General features: G+C 38.6%; 1 protein-coding gene across 1 annotated transcript in view; it reads right to left on the reverse strand.

Annotated features, from left to right (window-relative positions):
* Window positions 1–10497, reverse strand: part of sh3d19 (SH3 domain containing 19) — a 40186-nt gene extending 29689 nt beyond the window's left edge. Inside the window, exons 1-2 of the mRNA XM_066718461.1 lie at window positions 10045–10497; window positions 9683–9794 (exon numbers count right to left, since the gene is read on the reverse strand). Coding sequence (XP_066574558.1) covers window positions 9683–9782 — 100 coding nt within the window. The 5' untranslated portion in view covers window positions 9783–9794; window positions 10045–10497. The remainder of the gene's footprint in view (window positions 1–9682; window positions 9795–10044) is intronic.
* Window positions 10498–18164: the final 7667 nt, after the last annotated feature.

Here is an 18164-nt window from a genome sequence, read left to right on the forward strand (position 1 = left end):
TTGGAGCAGCCTTTGGAGCAGCCCATCTTCAGGCTTACTGTTGAAAATATGTAATTAGATTCCCTATGATAAAATGTATTTAGCCATCTGCCTTTGGAAAAAACAAAACAATAAAATAGATATTTCTAATTTTGCATTGACATTTTCAATTATGATACCATTATTTATTAATGAAACTTATTATTGATAATAAGTGCTTTCTAATAAAACTAAACATAAATTGGGCATTTTTCAAAAGTGGAATTTGCAATTTCTCAAAACAGAAAATCAGCAGTCCTACAAAGTGTGGTAAGGGGTAATACACATTTAATAAGGCTACAGCATGGTGAAATGTTTAGCATTACATTTTTTATCTTCTGTTGACATTGACAAAAAAAAAAAAAAAAAGTTTAAAACAAACAAAAGCAGAGGTGTCTAAGAAGTGATAAAACAAGCCTGTCATGCAACATGCTTTTGCGATTATTATTTTTTTGCGTAAGGGAAATTCTTTACTAAGATTAGACTAGCCTGGTAAATTGCTCTACAGTATAGATTTTACACTTAATACCTGGGCTGCTGGATAATATTGTTAGACAAAGTTATTTTTCTTTTGGGTTACCAAGGGCAGAGTATACTCTGCTTATTTCACCTGTCTCTCTCATTTAGCAATCAAGCCTGAAGCGTTCATGTAACAATATAAATAATAAATATTATTACACTGCTTTGGTGCTGAATTTGTGGCAAACAGGCAGCCTCTTGTAATATTAAAGTCTGTTCTAGTTTTACATATAAAAAGGGGATTAGGCCTACCTCAGAAACCAAGCTATATACAATCTTGCTATCATTATACATTATGAAGATTATACTGAACAAAGAGATGTGAAATTAAATGTTTTTTGGGTCTGAAAAAGTTATACAATTAGAGAATCTTGATATTGAAGATAAAAGTATGCAAAAAAGTAATGTTTTGAAAAGGGGAAAAAAAACAGTATAAAACAAGCTGTATACTTCTGCTGTAATCCTGAGCTTCTTGTGGCAGCAAACCCAAGGTAATGGATTCCATTCTGAACCTACTCAATTTTCACACACTCCTCACCACACATGAAAGCCAAAAAAAATCTCTTCTAACATGGCAAAACATTTGTAATTTTTAACCATAATGACTGATTGTCATGAATAGTCAGAGGATGGACAAATGTTTCTTCTCCTTTAGTTAAATTTCCTAAAAAGAACTGACATCCTTTTCCAGCACCTATAATACAACTTTGAAAGGTAGCAAGCCACACCTTCTGTTTATTGTACTTATTCCTGCATCTATTATACCCTTTTCATAATATGGGAGAAAGCTAAAAATAAAAACACAAACATTCATTCATGTAAAATGTCTGACCCTGGGTATCCTGTTTCAGATGATTCAAAGATTCTTTTCCAAGGACATTTCAAGCTCCCAGATGATTACCATGTGATATAAAAATAATTTACAGTAAAATAAAACCAGTACATCAAGACATTTTGTTCAATATGGAAAGAAACTGCTCAGAAAATTGAAGGTACCAAGACAATTTAACAATGCAAAGTTAGCTTTCAGTACTGCACTCACAATTGTTTTATGTGGGCAGCCACAGCTCTTTGTAAATACCTCAATTCGAATTCAATAGTTTGGCATTTTCTACTTATCCACTCCCTAAATACAGAAAACAAAAATTAAGCATAAAGTTCAGAATAATGTTATGAATGTTATCTTTGAAAAGGAAGCAGAAAAGTGAAATAAAGAACTCCCTACCGATTGCAGTTTATTTAATTGGAGTTCAGTTTGTGTGGCATTGTCCTCAACACCCTCCAGAGCATTCCATAGTGTCTTTGAGCATTTACAGAAAAACAATACTACACGTTTCCAGATGACAACAGCTTTGAGGAAGGCCCCTCTGATTGGTGAATTTACACTGGCCAGTCTGCTTAGCTGGAATGTTGCAACTCAGGAAGTTCTGCTGCACTCCCGTATTTTGTTTTTCTCTCTCTCAATAAAACAAATCTGTAGGACATGGAACAGCACTCTCCCCCCAAATAATATTAAAAAAAAGGTATGAGATAATTAGCATATGATCTGAGCTCTGTGCTGCCATTAGAGTAAAATAATGTTCTGGTGAAATATGTCCACTGTCATTTCATTGTAACTTCAATCATGCAATGCTTGCTGTATGTACCACACCCTATCATACATTACAAGCACCATTGGAATTTGCATAAATAAATAACTATAATTAGAAGTCTTTTGACAAGTGGTAAAAAATCCTGTTCTTCACCTCGATTGACTGATGATGCAAAACATTTTTGCATATAGTCACAGTGATCTTGGAAACTTCTCTGCCATTATATCCCTACACTGCACTCTCCATTTTATTTCTACACAGTCCAGTTTTTCTTTCTTCCAGATCTAGTGGAATCTCTTCAGATTTCACAACTCCACCCTTATACACACAGCCACTCTGAATATGCACAATACAATCCAAGTATCACTGTAGGCCTCATCTCATCTCAGCCCATTCATATTCTGAAAGATTCTGGAGATTCAAAACGTACAGGAGTGTGAAACAAAATAATGATTACTTTTCTCAATTATCATTATTAGGTCAGATGTTTAAATCCAGGAGTCTCCAAGATGTGATGATAAAACAACCCTGTCTTGCAACATGCTCTTGGGATTATGATGTTTTACAAAAGAGAAAATCTTTACCAAGATTAGACTAGCCTAGTCAATTCAATTACAGCATAGTATCTACACATTAGTAGTACCATTATTTGTATATCAATGATGAAGGTTTACAGATTCCCTCAAGATACTTCCAGGGGAAAATTGTAGATCACTGCAACTAAACGAGAAGGACAGGTGCCAACATTGAATTCAGGAATATGTAGCTTGAATGATTTGCATAATGTTTTTGTTGACAGCACGGTACCAAACATCACAACACTGTTCTTTTTAGTATAGCAGTTTCTGATGGTCCTGGTGAAACTATGATGGGACTTAATCATAAGGATTTGGCATTCAGGTTTAAGTTAAACTATTGTACTGTTTGCAACATGTTTCAGTTGGTTGGATGTTATGTCAAAATAACTTCTGTGTCTCATTTACTGGCCATCTAAACAGGAAATTAATGGACATTTTCCTCCCCCATTTGAGAAGCTGTTTGATAGAGTTGCATTATTGTTTACAGGGAAGTATTTACTGAAAAACTATCACTTTATTCAAATGATATATGTCACATTGCCATCAAACTTCTTTTAGGTGCAAGTCCAACTGGAGTGGTTACATGTTTGTAATAAATATGGGAAGGGTGTGATAGTGACAAATGAATTACTAAGAATTCAGAGCTACTTGAATAACTTGAGGAAGGAGATCGTTTTGGCTGATTGTGGCTTTAATTATTTTGCGGCAAAGGGTGGTTACTTGTACCAGCATTGAAAAATGGAAAACTCAATTATCAGGTGTAGTCGAAGTCAGATGTCCTGAATTAGGAAGATGTGCTAAGGTACTGTGTGCTATAGTTCAACCCTGATACCTAGAAGAACGATTGCCTCTCAAACACCTCTTCCATGCAGCTGCTCATAATAAATTCCTTTCAATTGACCATGCATCTCTCTCTGGATGAATTTCAACTCTTCAGAGTTATTAATGGGATGCACATTATGCTACAAGCACCAGTAAAGACCAGTTCCCAGTTATTGGCTTCTTGGTTCTTGGTTCCCAGAGCATTGACTGCATTCTGTCACACATATTCTACATACTTCCTTGAAAATATAGGTTGTTGAAGTGGACAGTATTTGCTGTTGAATTTTCATTGTTCTTAGCTCTGGAAGAATACAGTTTGAGTAGGTATTCAGAATTCTTTGGAAAAAAGTATTTTTGTATGTGGCAGTCTTTAGGTATCCATACAACAACAAAAAAGTCCATTTTAGTTTGCAAACAGGTATTTGTCCCTGGATCTGTGCATAGTAGGGATGTCTTTGAATCTGGAATTTCTAACTAAACAAGCAGAAGTGCTCAATTAAGAGAGCTTATTTCACAGTGACTTATGAGTTCTTGGCAGGACAGTTTGTTTTCAGTATAGCATTGGGACACAATCTGCACTTCACAGTGCCATCAGGACTTGCTCCTAAATGTGGAAACTGTTTACAAAGCAAGCCTACATTCTCCTTTATAAACAACTCATGTTTTGTTTGCTTCACTGCAGTAAATGCATCAATGTCTTTTTTTCCATTGGTCCATTACTTGTACCCAATTATCTCACAAATGATTGAATTTGGACCTTCTTCTACATTTCAAGACTTGGACAAAATTGCTAGCCATTACCCTTTTATTTGAGCAAATCACATTACAGTTTGTATTATTGCAATTATGCACAATTTTGCTCTGCAAATCGTTAAGGTATTGTTTCTAGGGAAGCAACAAATGAGTATTTTAATAATTGATGAATCTGTCGATTGTGTTTTATTAAAAAGCTAAAGTTTTGAGTTTTTCCTCATCTAGCACAATGCTCTTTAAAACAACTTAAGATGGCAGTTATAAAATCAATAGAAATAGATCCGATCTTTAGGTGTGTGAAAAGAAAAAAAATGAGTGTGCACATTCTCACTTTGCACACTTACTGAACGAGTTCGATATGATCCGATTTTACGTATGTGACGGATTTTCAGCAAATACTTTCTACATGCCTCTCTTCCATATAGCCCAGCTTTGCAGAGCACCTGTGTAATAGTTGACATATTGACGGTTTCTCCCGTCCTGGCCGTGGAACTCTGTAGCTCCTTCAGAGTTTCCATTGGCCTCTTGGTGGCTTCTCTGACCACCGACCTCCTTGCCCATATTCTGTCAATTTTTTTTTTTTTTATCATGGATCTAACCTAACTGTGCTCCGGGGGATGGTCAAAGTTTTTTTTATATAGCCCAAACCCAGTGGCGAACAGTGACAACTTGAGCTAGGCCCTCAGTTGCGCAAAAGATCTGATGTCATACACATAGATAGAGAACTCGGATGCCTGTGTATACAGAGCATGACTTGAGACTTTTCTTTTGCAGAACTATGTAGAAGCAATTATTTGATGACAGAGTCAAACGGTCCTAAGCCACGCCTGGACTGTGGCTCACAGAAGCAGCACAGGTACACAACGGTTGCAAATATCGATAGCAGGAACCACGTTAGACACGTTAGAAACATTTGCCAAAACAGTCACTCAAATAGTGGCGGAATAAATTCAACCACACAACCATAGGCACCAACTACACAGGGGCTCAAGGGCTTCAGCCCCTGCTGAACAGTAAAAAGGGGGGCTCAGCCCCCCTGGAATTTTGATGAATTACTTAATCAATCAAGGAAGATAATAAAACAAAAAACACGATTCCAATTAGATTTTCTTTTATACTGCAGTTTTATACAATATATGCTGTACGATAAAGTTGTGCTGTATTCGATGTTCTATCTCCAGCATGCAACAATAAAAACATACTCCACAACATGAAATGTCATGTACCCATTACTTCCAATTGCAATGTCATTACCTTTGTTTTTACCACAAAACCAGTGATCTAAAGTTGAAATAATATTTTACACATTGTATTCAAAATGATATGAATGAGACAGCAACACAAAGCAAGTCCACTCACCATTATGATTATCATTTAAAAACAAAGTCCATTCTCCTGTCCTTCTTTATGAAATGGGCAATAAAAACAAGATAAGGCTCGCTATTGGCTCTGAATTAGTGACGTATACTTAGGCCCTCTAGAGGGCCTTGAGGCATCATACAATTGTCCCACCTGTTACAAGACAGTTTGTGATTGGTTGATTCTACTGTCATTCCAAAATGCTGTTCTAATTGAAGTCTATGTCAATGACGTTGGCTGGTGCCTTCTATTCAAAGCCTGAGGGCCTAGCCAATGAGCATTGAGCCCAGCTAGATTATTTTTTACCAAGAGACTACCTAAGAAAAATTCTGATTGGATATTTTTTTCTTGTGGATATGAACCCTTCTTTTTCCAACACAAACTTTAGAAATTCAATAGGAAGATCATTACAATTAAGACAAAAAAATATTAAATGAAAACAAAATTAGAAATTATAATATATAAAAATATATACAGATGTGTAGCTATCCTTAGGCCCTCTCTGACGGTTCCCCACTGCCCAAACCTGACTTGTGCTTTCCAGAACTTTTTCTCACTTTGGTGGGTTTAATCCAAGATACTTTAACTGCACTCTATTCAGCTAATTGTGTGACTTCTGAAGGCTACACCACAGTTTATTTAAGTGTGTCAAAGCAAAGGGGGTGAATACTTATGCAATCAAGACTGTTCAGTTTTTTATTTGTAGTTTTTCAACATTTACATTATGTAATACTTTGTTTATATCAGTGACAGAAAATACCAATTAATTCAATTTTAGTTCCAGTTTGTAACACTACAAAATATCCCAAATGGTGAATACTTATGCAATCCACTGTATGCCTGGTTTGGTAAATTTCTGTCTGTGCTGCAGTTAGTGTGCTTTCTTTAATATGTTCTTGTCCTAAGCCTAACTTCCCCTGCTTAATTTCAGTCCAAACTTTCTTGTCTTACTCCTTCCCTTTCTTACCTCCCAGCTGTACTTCCTATAGATCTCTTCTTTATGGCCTTGTTGTCTATCAGCTCACAAACTGCTCTACTGCTGTAATGATTTAAATACCTTCAGTATGTATGTATGAACTCTGGAAGTTTCTATGATTGTAAGTAATAAAATACAATGAAAACCCATAGAGAAGAACCTTCCATTACCGACAATGATTAAGTTGTAGAATATCAAAAACGTATGATTTTTTTCAAAAACAATGCGATTAATCTAAATTAATCTTTAGATCTAAATAACTTTAGATCATTTACATACAGGGTTACTGGCAGATAAATTCAAGCCAGGCAGCCCTGGCCAAAAATCCGTGCCGCCTGGCAAAACAAATGCTTGAACATCTAAAAACAACATCTACCAAACATCTACTAAGAAGTAAATAATAATAATAGTATTATATTGTATTATATCAGAATACAATTAAAACAATCCAGGCAGCCTCAGGACTATTTAACATTCTATACATATATATTTTAAACTGAAAACATTTTCAGTTTTTTATTGCATAGCACAAATTATAATTTTGGAAGAAAACAAAATGCATAAATAAATAAATGTTCTTCTACATGTAATGAAAAAGCCAGGGTTCTTTATTTAATTTTCGTCAAAGAGAAACCCCCACCACTGTAATAGCTCTTACAACCACTCAATAGAAAGTAAACTAACTCTTGGCAGGAGGGAAATCATCTCCTCAATATCAGCTGTAGCTCTGTGGAAATGTTAAGGCATGTTTGTTCATGCTAGTTATATCTTGCAGAGATATAAATTCAGCCACACCTACATGGCACAGGCAAAACATACATAGAAGGCAGAACTCTGAGGTAAAGCAGACTGAACACAAATACAATATTGTTATAGATAATCCAAAAAGATAAGCCCCACCCCTAAATAAAGTATAGACTTTCCTAAAAGATATGCAAAGGAGAATGGTAAATAAAGTAATTTGTTCGAACCCTAATAAGACTTTGATGGGTGGAGTGTAATGTATTTATTAGCTTGAACTCACTTGGCTTAAGAAAACAATGTCCTGGTCATGGAGATGAGACATTTGCATAGGCAGTGTGGCCTGCTACCGGTGGATGGTTCTCGCGGACTGTGGAGCGGGGGGTTTAGCCGTAGTGAACGAGAGCGGGGGCCGGAGATTTTTAAATGTATTTTTTTGCTGTTCAAGCAGTTGTTTGACCTGGCGGAACCAATTTTTGGACAGGTGGGCTGCCTTGCCTGTAAAGCGCTGCGGGAAACCCTGGGAGTGCAATATGTACCATCAGTTAAATTCCCAGCACTGCAACTATATTTGTTATCAGAGATCATGGCTTTAAGAAAATCTGCTGCTGACAGGCTTCAATCAACATTATCATAACAAAAATACTAATAAGGACAATACAGGTGTGTGTGTGTTGGGGGTTGTCTTGTTTTCTTTCATCTTTATCTAATCACTAAAGTTTAAAGTCTAATATTTCAACAATCAACTCTCTGCATTGTACTAGGAACCCCCAACCTGACACATAGATATTCTGTTGCTTTTAACAAGGGCAACACAGAAATGTATTTATTTAGCCATAGTTATTATTTTCCATTTACTATGTGTATGAGTACATCTAAAACAGTAGTTACATTATTTGCTCCTAATAAATGCATAATAACTTTGATGCTATTATGAACATCAACAGTTGAAAAAGAAAAGCTTTTTGGTTCCCATTCCTTTGTCAGTACAGACCACAGGAGCACAACTGGTTGCTCTCAGGTTTCAGCACCTGTTAACATCTTCAAAACAAGATTTCTGACCTTCTGCAAGTCTTCCTTAAGTACAGGGTCTCTTGGGTTTTAAAAAGAACTAGAATATTATGTGTCGGCAAAGTCCATTAGACCTATATGGTAAAATATGAAGTCCCTTGATACAATAGGGGGTAGGAGGTGTATGTCCCTGTTCATTTACATTGAATGTTCAGATTACATTAAATCCTGATAAATAGATAAACACTTGGGAAAAGTGTTTATTTCAATTGATTAATCAGTCATTAATTCAGTTCACTTTCCAAAAGAGCTAAGATGGAATGAAAAGCAGAAACAGTTATTAAAATGATACAATAGTGGCATATTTTGTGGCTTATTCAAGTTAATATTGTTTATAGACATTAATAATTATTGTACTGCCTTTTGTGTTGAGACTTATATCGCAAAAATAATACTTTATAAGACACCCCTCATAAAATCGTATTGATTAGCAGTTACAAATACTTTTAGATACTTGTTATAGTATCATTTAATTTGATTTGTAACACATAATGCAGTTTATTGTGTCTGAAAGGGGAACAAATGTTTATTCCGTTACATTTGCCTTTCTTTGAGAGCAATTATGCCACTACAGGTTTGATTACAAACCATCTAAGCAAGCATGCTCGCATCCCTCGCTTCCACAGAACAGTGGATGAAGTGGATTGTTGAAGGTGTGTGATCAGGAATGTCACCCTTTTCCATGGGATAGTTCAGTCCTAGGCTAAAGTGAGTTTGGCATTTCACAATTGCATTGTAACGACATTGTCTGGCTTTCATTGAGGAAATAAATAGCTTTGAACCTGCCTGGACTGTGCCTATTATGCACTAAAACTTAACAATACCAGCTTGCAATGCTTCAATCGCGAATACATTACATCATTAAAAAGTATGTCATGTTTAGAACACAGGCGGCTACAATAAACGTTCTTAGAATCATTCGAATGCGTTTGAGCACCGCCAGCTCCAACAAAGATAAGCAAAAGACACCAGGTTTTTTTTTAGAGAACACACACTGTCCCTGCTTCATCTAAAACGGCTGTAAATGTTCATAATTGACGAGGCACTTCGATGAAGTTTCTGTACAGCCCCGAAACTGAAAGACGTAAACTCTTAAAACGAAAACGTCCACTGCTGTGATACACGGGACGAGCATTTGTCGTGGCAACGTTTCGCACCAGCAGCCCGTGTGTTGACGACATCATGGCTATCGGTGTCCTCTGCGGACGAAACCAGGGAGGAAAGCAGCAGCAGCAGCCCGGCCGAGGGTTTACCTGTCGCGGCGCCCAGCTGCACCCGTCTGTTGCGTCTGGCACCCGGGTCCCTGCGCTCTCTCAGCTCCTCCTCCTCTTCTTCGACCCAGGCTTCAGCCATGAGAGGACGAAACTGTGGGGAAACGGCAGCACATAGAAGAGCACAAGCCCACCGTCCGGCCCCAGCACCGGGGGGCTGTCATTCATCCCCCCCCGACGCGACGCGACGCGGCGCTATCGTTTCAGTTTCAGCGCCTCGGATAAAGTGCACACAGAAATGTGACTATTATATAACGGACCTTTCCACTATGGTTGTTTGTGGCGTCTACCCGTGTAGCTGCACGACTGAGGTGTTTGGTGGGAAAAAGAGGAAGTATATTTACCTTTGAGCACTTTTCTACATGTCCCGGCGTAACAGGAAATCCAGCCGCTGCATCAGCTGTCGGACAAAAGGAGGTGGCGCCTGCACGGCCCCGGACTGGGCTACTTCACTGCACAGCAACCAGAACCACCTCCGGAACCGAGCCTTTCTCTCGGGATGGGTGGATGGGTTTAGTATTTACAAGTCACGGATGTTTTCCTGTCTCATGTTTGGGTTGTCATGCCGCATATTTACCTTGCTGACGCAACACAAACAGAGACGTAATACTTTAGTTAAACTTAAACGTTTGTGTGAACCAACATATCGCCACGGTTTTCGGTGCCATGCCCACAATCAGACATTATCAGACGCCACGATACCGCAGAGCTGGACTGCGTTACTAACTTGTTTTGATCCTCAGCCAGCAGTAATAACAGTAATCTGAAAATAGTCACAGGCATGCATACATGTATGGGAAACAAAAACCTTTCAGCCAGGTTTTAAACTTGTTTTTCTTGTTTTTTTTAGTGAATGATTATCGCAGCAGGTATTATAATATGTAAATTGAACTGGCTTTATAATGTTAAACGACTTGTTTCTAATAGCTTTCTGAATGCTGTGTTAGATATGTGCTTACTTACTTTTCTATTTTAAATAAATATAGCACTTTGAAAGGTAACGTACATTTATTTTAAAACTATATTCGTTTTTTTTTTAAACCAAATACGTTATAAAATTAAAAGATTGCATCCATATAATTATATATAACCACAAGGACCTGTGGTTGCTTGTTTCTGCTGAATCACAGGTAAAACATGTTTTCCTTTCTCAACAGTGACTGCAAGTATAGACATGCATTTTTGAATTTATTTAATAAGAAAAAAATGAGCTCACGTCAAATGTGTGTGTGTGTATATATATATATATGTTTTCCATGGACCTGAGCAGGCTCATTGACGCATTTTGCAATTCAGATATAAACCAGTGTATTCTTGTGGCAGGCCTTACTCCAGTTCTGCCTGCTTTTCTCTTTATACTGAAGACAGTGACGACCACTAGAGGGCAGACAATTGTAAAGAATAAAACAATGTATAAAATACTCACTTAAATTACAACAAAAAGTCCAATAAATATTTATATATAAGTAAAAAACATGTAGGCTAGTTTTGCACAGGTAAGAAAGATCTCCATGTCTTGTGTCCCTGAAGTTGTCTCTGTTTATCTTCTATAGACCAATGCACCCAGCAACATCACCTTGGTCCCAGCTCATCTTTCCCCAGGATCTAGTTTCAAGCAATTTACCTACAACCTAGATTTCCAAATACCACTAATTTATTTGTTTGGCACACACTACAAATTCCCTCCAAATATCTCCAAAAACCCCTCCAAATATCTGAATTCTGCTTTGTATATCTCACTTAACTTTATTTTATGTGCTCAGCTTTTCCAGATTGTCACCCCGAACTTCACAAAAACACAGACATAATGCTGGAGCTAGCCGTTCATTTCAGATTTACACACACAATTCTGTGCTAAAGCACAACCATGCCACAGCATAATAGTGCATTTACTCAGAAGCTCGTGACACTGAATCTACTGCAGTTTGTTTGCCAGGCTCTAATCCTTTGCCTGCTTTACATACAATTATAATCATCCCACTCCTCTCTCCAGTGTAACCTTACTGGCAGTCATGCCACAGTTGTTTTCATATTAATCTCCCAATGGTCCTTCCCACCACCAAATCTTAGTCCCAGTCACCAAGTCCAGGGATGGCTTTAGTCATCTTATTATTTTTGTAGGCAGGTTCCAGTTCTGCAAAAACTTTAACTGTAAGCTGCTGGAATTCGTCCTGTCACGTTCTCCATATATGCAGTTGCTGTGGTGAAGCTCTTGCTCATTCAATATCCCCAGGCATATTCTTCAGGAAAATATTAATTCCAAAATGTCTCTTCAAACACCTATTCACACCTTTAATTCTCAACGGTCTTACTCATGTTGTTGGCATTTTACTAGCAATAAATAAATAAATAAATCTGTGAGGATTTTGTTCCACTCCTCCATTACCTACCTACAGAATAAACCATCCAGGTGTCGCCTCAATTAAGCATTCTGGAAGAACTTGGTTTTGGTTGTCTTAAGAGCCTGAGAAGGATTTTGTTTCCTGTTCCTTCCTGTAGCTGGGCATATTCTGGATGTGCACTCCAACCTACATTATTAAAATTAAAGAACACCTGATTGTTTTGTTTGAAAATAGAAAGCAGGAACTGGGCTTCAAATGTAAAACACACATGCATACCAATCCCTCCTTATTAGGGACAGTATTTTACTCACTTCCCAAGCTAAAACATTGTACTTCAAGACAAGTTATTATCAAATATCAATATATTCTTTCCCCCATTCAGTCTGATGTGCTGATTCTGTTTTCACCAAACAAGTGAAACCAACCAGTCAGAGGTTAATTCATTTATTAGTCAAACTAGACTCACTAATAAGTCTCTCCACTCATTCAAGCAGCTGTTTGACTCACAGAGTTTCATAAATAGATCCATTATTCATTGACAAGAAGGGGCAGTTAGTTATCTCTCACTGGTTTCTCCAATTCCTCCAAGACATTCTCTCAAGCAAGCTCAATCACACAAAAAAAGAAATTCTGGCTACTCATTCTGGATCAACACAGCCTTTTCCACAGCTCAAAGTCACTTGTTTGTTGGACCTTTGACGCTTACATCTGTACATTAGCTCAGATACAAAGGATTTTAAAAAGTCAAATTTTAAATTATGTTTTTGAATTCTGTGATAGTGCTAGAGTTGCCCATTTAGTTATTTTGGATGATCTGATGACCTCATCCTTACTTCCACGGTGTACTTTCTTCAGCCAAAGATACACAGCTAGTCAGTCAGTCACACTCCCACATCTGCTTAAAAAGAAGACTGGGTCCATTTTTGCTGTCACTATTTCAGGCGTCCAGTTTTTATCAATACAATGTTGTCCTTTGCTGATACTTGTCTACATTTTGCTTGCACCTGTATATTTTCCAAAAATCTATTTAATGTAGTAGAGACTTGATATTAGTTTTTTGTGTGTGTTCAAGACACCCTAGAGAATATCATAAAATACTTAAACAGCTAAAAAAACATTAAAGCTGTTTCCCATGCATGAAGTTATAAATAAACAAGATGCTTTAAAAAAAATGCATGTTGGTATTTTTTTTGTATTATTATTCAGTAGATCTGGGTGATTCAAATTACCATAAGTACCTTTCAATACTTTCTGGAAACTATTAAAGATCAACTAAATTATAAGACTTTCTTTCCCCTGAGGGATTTTATTAATTTAGAACCATGTAAAAATAAAAAATACAACACTTGATTTAGAGCAAATAAATAACATTATGAACATTTATGTTAAAAAACAATAAGCTTGAGAACATTTCAGTAATATAAAGGGTAACGGTGGAGCCAGTGTCCAGCAGGGCGTAACAGGGGACACCATCAATACGAAGCCAGACGTAACAATCGTTACACCCAAGGGACTCACCAGGCGGTTGGGCAGGACCACTCCGGGGGCGGAGGCTGTTAACCCAGGGCACAAATGGACTTGGTGTTGCTGGCTTGGTTGGCAAAGACCGCAAGGATGATTAGAAGACAACTGGGGAGGAAGAAGAAAAAAACAGGGTTGGGACTGTACCTCAGTCACTGAGGATGTGCCCTCTTTGTCCACATTGCCAACAGATGTGGGTGTGGGGTTTCCTTGGCAGCGGTGCGGTATCCTCCGTCGCATGCGGGGGCCTGGATGCAGCCCAAGCCACCATTTCAAATTTGGCCTTGAAGGCCTCCCAGGAAGCCTTTCCCTCCTAACACCCTGCCTTCAGCTTCTTCCGTTCGGCTGTCAGTGTGGTGCAACCTGGGGATTGGGCCTGCGGTGTGGGCTGCGGTGCTGGGGTTTGAGAGGCGTCTCGTGCAGCCTGGGACATCTCCCTGCTGCTATCGGATGGGGTGCCTATGTCGAGGCTTATCTACAACCCGCACTAACGCACACAAACATTGCTGTACAGTCTTGCTACTCACAGGCTCAGTTTCTAACAGTGGTTGTATCAGTGTAAACTCGGGGTAGGGTCAGTCTCTTGACCAGCTGTAAGAACTGCTCATAAACGCATAAAGCACTCCCATGTGGGCTTACCGGTTGACACATCTTCCGTGTGACACATGTTTTGCTGCTCCTTCTGTGGCCTAAGATGGCTGCTCTTCCGGTCTGCATGTCGCAGCAGAAACCGAGATTTGTCAGACCAGGCGACATTTTTCCAATCGTCCAGTTTTGGTGATTACATGCCCACTGTAGCCTCATCTTCCTGTTCTTATCTGACAGGAGTGGAAGCTGGCGTGGTCTTCTGCTGCTGCTGTAGCCCATCTGCTTCAAGGTTCGACGCGTTGTGCATTCAGAGATGCCCTTCTGCACACCACTGATGTAAAGAGTAGTTATTTCAGTACATGTGGCCTTTCTGTCACCTTGAACGAGTCTGGCCATTTTCCTCTGACCTCTCTTAGTAACAACATGTTTTTGCCAACAGAAAGATGTATAATTGAACCATTCACTGTAAACTCTAGGGCAGGGATGGCAAACCTATGGCATGTGTGCCCAGAGTGGCACGCAGAGCCGTATAGGTTGGCACACCAAGTGAGTGACTATCTGCTTTTTTTTGTTTGTTTGTTATTTGCCAGCCTGCCCCTCAATTGTCTGAACTGATTGACACTTTAGAAAACCAATCATTATATTTGACAATGATGGCACCACCCCCAAGTAATTAAGCAGCACCATTGGTGGAGCAGCGCAAATCCGTGCAGAACTGCGGAAATATGCATTACAAAAACAAAGGTACACTGGTAATGATTGAGTGCAAGTGCAAACAAAAAACAAAACAATATATAAGGGTTACTAATGCCGCCAAATTAACAAAGTTCTACGAATTGTATTGCAATGGCAGGGCAATGGGAGAATCTGTAGGACTCTGTGTTGGACTGCAGGGGAGGGGGTGGCAGACTCCAGTCAGGCCACTGTGTGTGCTGTGTGATGCAGTGTACGTGTGTGATGTCACCAACCATGAGTCCCTCTGCTGCATTGTGATTAATGTTTTTCTTAAATGTACTTTAGCATTATAATCCTCAAACGTAATGCATGATGAAATGTGATTCATGCATTTTACTGCACTTTAGCAATACTGCAACATTTAAATGATGTATTCATTGTATGATGCACTTCTTTAATGTTGTGACATGCTTTGGAAAGGTGCAAAGTAAGATTGATTGATGTTATTTGAATGAGGATTAAAGATTATCATTGTCCAGGAAAAAAAAGGGACATATTCCAAAAATTATTGAGCTGGTGAAGCGATTTTACTATTGCTTTTTATATGTAAAGTTTGGGCACTAAAGCCAAAAAAGTTTCCTCATCCCTGCTCGAAAGACTGTAGTGCGTGAAAATGCCAGGAGGTCAGCTGTTTCTGAAATGCTAGAAGCACCATGTTTGGCACCAACAATCACACCAAGGTGAAAATCGCTTAGATCAGTGGTTCCCAAACCTGTCCTGGGGGACCCCCTAGGCATGTCCCTGCTGCATGGGCCCCATCCACAAGACGTGCAGGGCTCCCTTTTACATTTTTTTTTAATGAAAAATTCAGCTATACACATTCGCTTTCTTTTCATCGACATGTTTCTTTTAGGCTATTAGGCTAGTGCATTTGATCAGTCATAAGAAGAACACAGTGATGGTGGCAGGAAAAAGGTAAAACGTTGATCCACCAATCCTGCTCCGAAATGTGTTTATCAAAAAATAGAAAACCTGCCGACACTACTGTTAGTACAGTAACAGAAAGAGTGCATTTGTTTTTTTCTCACAATGTGGAAATACTTTATTTACAAATTAACAATTACAGACACACAGTGTGTAATTGGCATACAGCTGGGGGCGCCACTGATTGGAGACACTTGGTCTCCCTTAAAAGCATTTGGGGAAAAATGGAAAAAGGGAGATGGTAGAACAAAATAAAAATAAATGGTGTGGCTGGGTGGAGAAGACAAAAGTTTTCTTTTTCTTTCTTTCTTTCTTTCTTTCTTTCTTTCTTTCTTTCTTTCTTTCTTTCTTTCTTTCTGGGGAAACAGGCCTAGCTGTCCCTGGTGAGTTTAATTGATCTTTAGTTGAAGAACCGAAGATGGGTTAGTTTTTGTTTGTTTTGTTCAGGAACTGTATATTAAAAACATGCCACGGCTACGGTTTCACCCTGTGTGTGTTTCTGGGGTTTACAGAAACTAGTGAGAGGCTGGATAAGCAATCAGCTACAGGTTTAGTCAGTACAAGGAAGCATATCCATCACATATACATAATATTAGTAACGCTGCCTGGTGGCAAAACGGCACTGAACCAGAGGGGCTACTGCTGACATGCTGGGAGTGGCCCCCCGCTGGGAAAAATGGTGGACAATGAGGAGGGGAGTGCCCATTTGTACATGGTTGGTGTAAAGCAAGGTCTGTGTTGTTGTTCTCTGTTCTAAATTCCCTTCTGTGTTAACCTTTCTCTGTCCCACCCTTCCTCCCTTTCCCTTGCAGAATTCAGCATTTAGTCTTTGTAAGGATTATAGAACAGTGGTTTCTGAATAAAGGGCAGTTCCTTTTCATTCCAGAGCATGGTGTGTTCTTTTGTCTAAGAACCCCACGGTATGAAACTGTTACTATATGTGTGTGTTTGTGTGTGTATATATATATATATATATATATATATATATATATATATATATATATATATATATATATATATATATTATGTAGTGCCTATAGAAATTCTACACCCCCTTTTTTCACATTTTGTTGTGTCAGTGCCAGGAAATTTAGATTTTTGTCCACTTATCTACACACTATACTCCATAGTATTAGGGGGAAAACATTTTTATTGTGAAACAAAAAATATATACACAAAATATAAAACTGAAATGTCATAACTGGAAACATCTCCATCCCGTTGAGTTAACACTTAGTAGAAGCACCTTTGGCAGCAAATACATCTGTGAGTCTGTTGGAATAGGTCTCTATTTACTTTGCACAACTAGATTTGGCAATATTTGCTTGGGGAGTGTTGATGGACAGAAATATTCAAGTCATGGCACACATTTTCAATTGGATTTAGGTTGGTGCTCTGACTGGGTCATTCAAGGACATTTACCTTTTTGTTCCTTAGCAACTCCAGTGTACTTGTGGCTGTGTACTTGTTGTTATCAAGGTGTCCCAGATTCTGCTTTCTTGCAGAGAGCAACAGGTTTTCCTTAAGGACGTTTTGTATTTGCTACATTCATTTTCCCTCCTATCCTGACAAGTACCCCAGTCACTTCAAATGAGAAACATCCCCATAATATGATGCTGTTACCTCTATGATTCACAGTAGGGATGGTGTTTTTTGGTTGAGGAGTTGTGTTGGGTTTGTGCCAAACATAAAAAAAATCAATTTCTCTTTCATCAGACCACATAACCTTTGTCACGTGGCTACAAAATCTGCTATGTTTTCTGGCATACATCAAACTGGATTCAATGTGGGCTTTCTTGCGTAATGGTTTCCTTCTTGCCACCCTACCATACAGGATAGATTTGTGTAGTGCTTGGGATAATGCTCTCATATGCACACTAAACCAGTCTTGGTCATAAAAGCCTGTAGCTCTTGTAAAGTTGCCATTGGCCTCTTGGTAGCCTTTCTGACCAGTCTCCTTGTTTGGTCAACAAATTTCGAGGAACAGCCTGATCTCGGCAGGGTCTTAGTGGTGCCATACACCTTACCATCTTGACTGTCATCCAAGAGATATTCAAGACCTTTGATATATATATGTTATACCCATCCCCTAATCCATGCCTTTCAACAACTTTGTCCCAGAGTTCTTTTGAAAGCTCCATTGTGCCCATGATTTAGTCTTTGCTTTGAAATGCACTACGCAGAGAGGACCTGCAGGAATTGCTAAATGTATCTTGAAATCATGTGAATCACTACACATTAAAACAGGTGGTGGCCACCTAACGTGGTGTGTGATTTTGAAGGCAATTGCTTAGACCTGAGGATTGCTATCACTTAAGGGGTGGATATTTATCTAACAAGGTATTTCAGTTTTT

Source organism: Amia ocellicauda, chromosome 12 (assembly GCF_036373705.1).
Source record: "Amia ocellicauda isolate fAmiCal2 chromosome 12, fAmiCal2.hap1, whole genome shotgun sequence".
NCBI classification, from domain to species: domain Eukaryota; kingdom Metazoa; phylum Chordata; class Actinopteri; order Amiiformes; family Amiidae; genus Amia; species Amia ocellicauda.